The sequence below is a fragment of the Cetorhinus maximus genome, unplaced genomic scaffold (assembly GCF_964194155.1).
Source record: "Cetorhinus maximus unplaced genomic scaffold, sCetMax3.hap1.1 HAP1_SCAFFOLD_1555, whole genome shotgun sequence".
Taxonomy (NCBI): domain Eukaryota; kingdom Metazoa; phylum Chordata; class Chondrichthyes; order Lamniformes; family Cetorhinidae; genus Cetorhinus; species Cetorhinus maximus.
The window spans coordinates 35,001-42,500 of record NW_027597495.1 but is presented as its reverse complement, the minus strand read 5'-3'; the positions used below and the strand labels follow the sequence as shown (position 1 = coordinate 42,500).

General features: G+C 51.0%; 1 protein-coding gene across 1 annotated transcript in view; it reads right to left on the bottom strand.

Annotated features, from left to right (window-relative positions):
- Nucleotides 1–7,500, bottom strand: part of LOC144676380 (tumor necrosis factor receptor superfamily member 1A-like) — a 31,640-nt gene that overhangs the window by 22,439 nt on the left and 1,701 nt on the right. Inside the window, exons 2-3 of the mRNA XM_078536814.1 lie at nt 5,959–6,102; nt 5,747–5,831 (exon numbers count right to left, since the gene is read on the bottom strand). Of these exons, the coding sequence (XP_078392940.1) occupies nt 5,747–5,831; nt 5,959–6,034 (161 nt within the window). The 5' untranslated portion in view covers nt 6,035–6,102. The remainder of the gene's footprint in view (nt 1–5,746; nt 5,832–5,958; nt 6,103–7,500) is intronic.

The window sequence follows — 7,500 nt, the reverse complement described above, 5'->3', positions numbered from 1 at the left end:
GAGAGAGGTTCACAGAGAGAGAGAGGTTCACAGAGAGAGAGAGGTTCAGAGAGAGAGAGAGGTTCACAGAGAGAGAGGTTCACAGAGAGAGAGAGTTTCACAGAGAGAGAGAGATTCACAGAGAGAGAGGTTCACATGAGAGAGAGAGGTTCACAGAGAGAGAGAGGTTTACAAAGAGAGAGAGAGGTTGAGAGAGAGAGACGTTCACAGAGAGAGAGGTTCACAGAGAGAGAGAGAGGTTCACAGAGAGAGAGATTCACAGAGAGAGAGAGGTTCACAGAGAGAGAGAGAGGATCACAGAGAGAGAGAGATGTTCACAGAGAGAGAAGTTCACAGAGAGAGAGAGGTTCACAGAGAGAGAGAGGTTCACAGAGAGAGAGAGGTTCACAGAGAGAGAGAGGTTCAGAGAGAGATCGGTTCAGAGAGAGAGAGAGAGGTTCAGAGAGAGAGAGAGAGGTTCACAGAGAGAGAGAGGTTCACAGAGAGAGGTTCACAGAGAGAGGTTCAGAGAGAGAGAGGTTCAGAGAGAGAGAGAGAGGTTCACAGAGAGAGAGAGGTTCACAGAGAGAGGTTCACAGAGAGAGAGAGGTTCAGAGAGAGAGAGGTTCAGAGAGAGAGAGAGAGGTTCAGAGAGAGAGAGAGAGGTTCACAGAAAAAGAGAGGTTCACAGGGAGAGAGAGGTTGAGAGAGAGAGAGGTTCACAGAGAGAGAGAGGTTCACAGAGAGAGAGAGGTTCACAGAGAGAGAGAGAGGTTCACAGAGAGAGAGAGGTTCAGAGAGAGAGAGGTTCACAGAGAGAGAGAGGTTCACAGAGAGAGAGAGGTTCACAGAGAGAGAGAGGTTCAGAGAGAGAGAGAGAGGTTCAGAGAGAGAGGTTCACAGAGAGAGAGAGGTTCACAGAGAGAGAGAGGTTGAGAGAGAGAGAGGTTCACAGAGAGAGAGAGGTTCACAGAGAGAGAGAGGTTCACAGAGAGAGAGAGAGATTCACAGAGAGAGAGAGGTTCAGAGAGAGAGAGGTTCACAGAGAGAGAGAGGTTCACAGAGAGAGAGAGGTTCACAGAGAGAGAGAGGTTCAGAGAGAGAGAGAGAGGTTCAGAGAGAGAGAGAGAGGTTCACAGAGAGAGAGAGTGGTTCAGAGAGAGAGAGAGAGGTTCACAGAGAGAGAGAGGTTCACAGAGAGAGAGAGGTTCACAGAGAGAGAGAGAGGTTCACAGAGAGAGAGAGTTTCACAGAGAGAGAGAGGTTCACAGAGAGAGAGGTTCACAGAGAGAGAGAGGTTCACAGAGAGAGAGAGGTTCACAGAGAGAGAGTGAGGTTCACAGAGAGAGAGAGGTTCACAGAGAGAGAGAGTTTCACAGAGAGAGAGAGAGGTTCACAGAGAGAGAGAGGTTCACAGAGAGAGAGAGAGGTTCACAGAGAGAGAGAGGTTCACAGAGAGAGAGAGAGGTTCACAGAGAGAGAGAGAGGTTCACAGAGAGAGAGGTTCACAGAGAGAGTGAGAGGATCACAGAGAGAGAGAGGTTCACAGAGAGAGAGGTTCACAGAGAGAGAGAGAGGTTCACAGAGAGAGAGAGGTTCACAGAGAGAGAGAGAGAGGTTCACAGAGAGAGAGAGTTTCACAGAGAGAGAGAGGTTCACAGAGAGAGAGAGGTTCACAGAGAGAGAGAGAGGTTCACAGAGAGAGAGAGAGGTTCACAGAGAGAGAGTGCTTCAGAGAGAGAGAGGTTCACAGAGAGAGAGGTTCACAGAGAGAGAGAGGTTCACAGAGAGAGAGAGGTTCACAGAGAGAGAGAGGTTCACAGAGAGAGAGAAAGGTTCACAGAGAGAGAGAGTTTCACAGAGAGAGAGTGGTTCACAGAGAGAGAGGTTCACAGAGAGAGAGAGAGGTTCACAGAGAGAGAGTTTCACAGAGAGAGAGAGGTTCAGATAGAGAGAGAGGTTCACAGAGAGAGAGAGGTTCAGAGAGAGAGAGAGGTTCAGATAGAGAGAGAGGTTCACAGAGAGAGAGAGGTTCAGAGAGAGAGAGAGGTTCACAGAGAGAGAGAGAGGTTCACAGAGAGAGAGAGGTTCACACAGAGAGAGAGAGGTTCAGAGAGAGAGAGAGAGGTTGAGAGAGAGGTTCAGAGAGAGAGAGAGGTTGAGAGAGAGAGAGGTTCACAGTGAGAGAGAGAGGTTCACAGAGAGAGAGAGAGGTTCACAGAGAGAGAGATGTTCACAGAGAGAGAGAGGTTCACAGAGAGAGAGAGGTTCACACAGAGAGAGAGAGGTTCACAGAGAGAGAGTGGTTCACAGAGAGAGGTTGAGAGAGAGAGAGATTCACAGAGAGAGAGGTTCACAGAGAGAGAGAGGTTCAGAGAGAGAGAGAGAGGTTCACAGAGAGAGAGAGAGGTTCACAGAGAGAGAGGTTCACAGAGAGAGAGAGAGGTTCACAGAGAGAGAGAGGTTGAGAGAGAGAGAGAGGTTCACAGAGAGAGAGGTTCACACAGAGAGAGAGAGGTTCACAGAGAGACAGAGAGGTTCACAGAGAGAGAGGTTCACAGAGAGGGAGAGATTCACAGAGAGAGAGAGGTTCAGAGAGAGAAAGGTTCAGAGAGAGAGAGGTTCACAGAGAGAGAGAGGTTCACAGAGAGAGAGAGGTTCAGAGAGAGAGGTTCAGAGAGAGAGAGAGAGGTTCAGAGAGAGAGAGAGAGGTTCACAGAGAGAGAGAGGTTCACAGAGAGAGGTTCACAGAGAGAGAGAGGTTCAGAGAGAGAGAGGTTCAGAGAGAGAGAGAGAGGTTCAGAGAGAGAGGTTCACAGAGAGAGAGAGGTTCACAGAGAGAGAGAGGTTGAGAGAGAGAGAGGTTCACAGAGAGAGAGAGGTTCACAGAGAGAGAGAGGTTCACAGAGAGAGAGAGAGATTCACAGAGAGAGAGAGGTTCAGAGAGAGAGAGGTTCACAGAGAGAGAGAGGTTCACAGAGAGAGAGAGGTTCACAGAGAGAGAGAGGTTCAGAGAGAGAGAGAGAGAGGTTCAGAGAGAGAGAGAGAGGTTCACAGAGAGAGAGAGTGGTTCAGAGAGAGAGAGAGAGGTTCACAGAGAGAGAGAGGTTCACAGAGAGAGAGAGGTTCACAGAGAGAGAGAGGTTCACAGAGAGAGAGAGAGATTCACAGAGAGAGAGAGGTTCACAGAGAGAGGTTCACAGAGAGAGAGAGGTTCACAGAGAGAGAGAGGTTCACAGAGAGAGAGAGGTTTACAGAGAGAGAGAGGTTCACAGAGAGAGGTTCACAGAGAGAGAGAGGTTCACAGAGAGAGAGAGAGGTTCACAGAGAGAGAGAGGTTCACAGAGAGAGAGAGGTTCACAGAGAGAGAGAGAGATTCACAGAGAGAGAGAGGTTCAGAGAGAGAGAGGTTCACAAAGAGAGAGAGGTTCACAGAGAGAGAGAGGTTCACAGAGAGAGAGAGGTTCAGAGAGAGAGAGGTTCACAGAGAGAGAGAGGTTCAGAGAGAGAGAGGTTCACAGAGAGAGAGAGGTTCACAGAGAGAGAGAGGTTCACAGAGAGAGAGAGGTTCACAGAGAGAGAGAGGTTCAGAGAGAGAGGTTCAGAGAGAGAGAGAGGTTCAGAGAGAGTAAGGTTCAGAGAGAGAGAGGTTCACAGAGAGAGAGAGGTTCACAGAGAGAGAGAGGTTCACAGAGAGAGAGGTTCACAGAGAGAGAGAGGTTCACAGAGAGAGAGAGGTTCACAGAGAGAGAGAGGTTGAGAGAGAGAGAGGTTCACAGAGAGAGAGAGAGGTTCACAGAGAGAGAGGTTCACAGAGAGAGAGAGAGGTTCACAGAGAGAGAGAGGTTGAGAGAGAGAGGTTCACAGAGAGAGAGAGGTTGAGAGAGCGAGAGGTTCACAGAGAGAGAGAGGTTGAGAGAGCGAGAGGTTCACAGAGAGAGGTTCACAGAGAGAGAGAGGTTCACAGAGAGAGAGGGGTTGAGAGAGAGAGAGGTTCACAGAGAGAAAGAGGTTGAGAGAGAGAGAGGTTGAGAGAGAGAGAGAGGTTCAGAGAAAGAGGTTCAGAGAGAGAGATTCAGAGAGAGAGAGATTCAGAGAGAGAGAGATTCAGAGAGAGAGAGATTCAGAGCGAGAGATTCAGAGAGAGAGAGAGATTCAGAGAGAGAGAGATTCAGAGCGAGAGATTCAGAGAGAGAGAGAGATTCAGAGAGAGAGAGATTCAGAGAGAGAGAGAGATTCAGAGAGAGAGATTCAGAGAGATGGCACCTAACCATCACCATGTATTGTGAGGATTGCTACATCTTTGGAATGGGGAAGTGTCTTTTAGAGGAGAGTTGGGTGTAATATGCCTTTAAGGTGTAGCAGCATGACCACAGGAGAAGTGAAGTGGGTCATGTGATCCAGTCTTAGTTTGACTTTCTCTGTGCGCAGAGCACACACGCACAGCTCTGACACCCTAAGCTTTAAACCTGTTCGCATTAGCCCAGCCTGAATACATTTACCCACATCATCTTTACTCAATCCCCTTTTAAAGATTGCAGCTCACATCATTATAACATCATGACACCCGGCGGGAATAACAGGGGGCGGGTGAGAGGGTTAATCCCCCCTCCCTCTCCGATAGGGGAAGGGGCTGCCCGGTGTGTGTGTGTGTAACTGGGAGGGGGTGGGTGAGAGGGTTAATCCCCCCTCCCTCTCCGATAGGGGAAGGGGCTGCCCGGTGTGTGTGTGTGTAACTGGGAGGGGGTGGGTGAGAGGGTTAATCCCCTCCCTCCGATAGGGGAAGGGGCTGCCCGGTGTGTGTGTGTAACTGGGAGGGGGTGGGTGAGAGGGTTAATCCACCCTCTCCGATAGGGGAAGGGGCTGCCCGGTGTGTGTGTGTGTAACTGGGAGGGGGTGGCTGAGAGGGTTAGTCCCTCCCCTCCGATAGGGGAAGGGGCTGCCCGGTGTGTGTGTGTGTAACTGAGAGGGGGTGGGTGAGAGGGTTAATCCCCCCCCTCCGATAGGGGAAGGGGCTGCCCGGTGTGTGTGTGTGTGTAACTGGGAGGAGGTGGGTGAGAGGGTTAATCCCTCCCATCCGATAGGGGAAGGGGCTGCCCGGTGTGTGTGTGTAACTGGGAGGAGGTGGGTGAGAGGGTAAATCCCCTTTCTGAACCCACACAGATTCTGAGCATTTGCTTCTGGTTTTTCGAGGAACTGTTGCATTGGGATCATCTCATTTCTATAACCAGGCAGACTGCACAGTAAGATATATTCCTAAGTGCTTCTGGGACTGCGAAAACTGAAATGTACGACTAAAGAACTCCCAATATCACTCATAGGTTCAGGGTGTGTCTGCTCTGACTTTATGTTTGGATTCCAAACAGTACCCCTCACCCCAAGATATCAAAGCACAGTATCATTGCAGTGTAGAGGGAGCTTTACTCTGTATCTAACCCCGTGCTGTACCTGTCCTGGGGGTGTTTGATGGGGACGGTGTAGAGGGAGCTTTACTCTGTATCTAACCCCGTGCTGTACCTGTCCTGGGAGTGTTTGATGGGGACGGTGTAGAGGGAGCTTTACTCTGTATCTAACCCCGTGCTGTACCTGTCCTGGGAGTGTTTGATGGGGACGGTGCAGAGGGAGCTTTACTCTGTATCTAACCCCGTGCTGTCCCTGTCCTGGGAGTGTTTGATGGGGACAGTGTAGAGGGAGCTTTACTCTGTATCTAACCCCGTGCTGTACCTGTCCTGGGAGTGTTTGATGGGGACGTTGCGGAGAGTCCTACCTGTCACACGTCTGACACTTCTTTGTCTGGGTGTTATAATATTGGCCGTGGTCGCAGTGGCAAATCGTGTCATTGTAGCCTGAACCTGGAGAGAAAGAGAACGAGAGATTAGCGATGGAGAGAGACAGAGGGGGCAGTGAGGGGGAGAGGGGGTTTGTAGGGGAGTGGGGAGGCAGCGAGGGTCAGAGCTCATCGCTCTCTCCTGTACTTACACTCTTGGAGCACAATTTTACAGGAGCTGCAGTTATGACAGTAAAATGTCAGCCCTTCGATTTTTCTCTGGAACATCCCCTTGGGACATCCACACACTCGATCCCTGTTCCGCTCACATTTCAGCACCTCAACCTGGTTAAAAACTGATGGAGAAAAGTGCCAAAGGTCAATCGCTAGGGCAGAGCTTCAAGCCTGGAGAGAGCACATCGTAGGCACAGGCACTGAGACACACAGACACACACGGAGCGTACAGGAGCTGACACCGAGACACACACACACACGGACTGTACAGGAGCTGACACTGAGACACACACACACACACACGGACTGTACAGGAGCTGACACTGAGACACACACACGGACTGTACAGGAGCTGACACTGAGACACACACACACACACACACGGACTGTACAGGAGCTGACACTGAGACACACACACACACACACGGACTGTACAGGAGCTGACACTGAGACACACACACGGACTGTACAGGAGCTGACACTGAGACACACACACACACACACGGACTGTACAGGAGCTGACACTGAGACACACACACACGGACTGTACAGGAGCTGACACTGAGACACACACACGGACTGTACAGGAGCTGACACTGAGACACACACACACACACATGGACTGTACAGGAGCTGACACTGAGACACACAGACAGACACGGACTGTACAGGAGCTGACACTGAGACACACAGACAGACACGGACTGTACAGGAGCTGACACTGAGACACACAGACAGACACGGACTGTACAGGAGCTGACACTGAGACACACACACGGACTGTACAGGAGCTGACACTGAGACACACACACACGGACCGTACAGGAGCTGACACTGAGACACACACACACACACACACACGGACTGTACAGGAGCTGACACTGAGACACACACACGGACTGTACAGGAGCTGACACTGAGACACACACACGGACTGTACAGGAGCTGACACTGAGACACACACACACGGACCGTACAGGAGCTGACACTGAGACACACACACGGACTGTACAAGAGCTGATACTGAGACACACACACACACACACGAACCGTACAGGAGCTGACACTGAGACACACACACACACACACACACACGGACTGTACAGGAGCTGACACTGAGACACACACACGGACTGTACAGGAGCTGACACTGAGACACACACACGGACTGTACAGGAGCTGACACTGAGACACACACACACGGACCGTACAGGAGCTGACACTGAGACACACACACGGACTGTACAAGAGCTGATACTGAGACACACACACACACACACGAACCGTACAGGAGCTGACACTGAGAAACACACACACACACATGGATTTACACACACGGACCGTACAGGAGCTGACACTGAGACACACACACACACACGGACTGTACAGGAGCTGACACTGAGACACACACACACGGACTGTACAGGAGCTGACACTGAGACACACACACACACGGACTGTACAGGAGCTGACACTGAGACACACACACACACGGACTGTACAGCAGCTGACACTGAGAC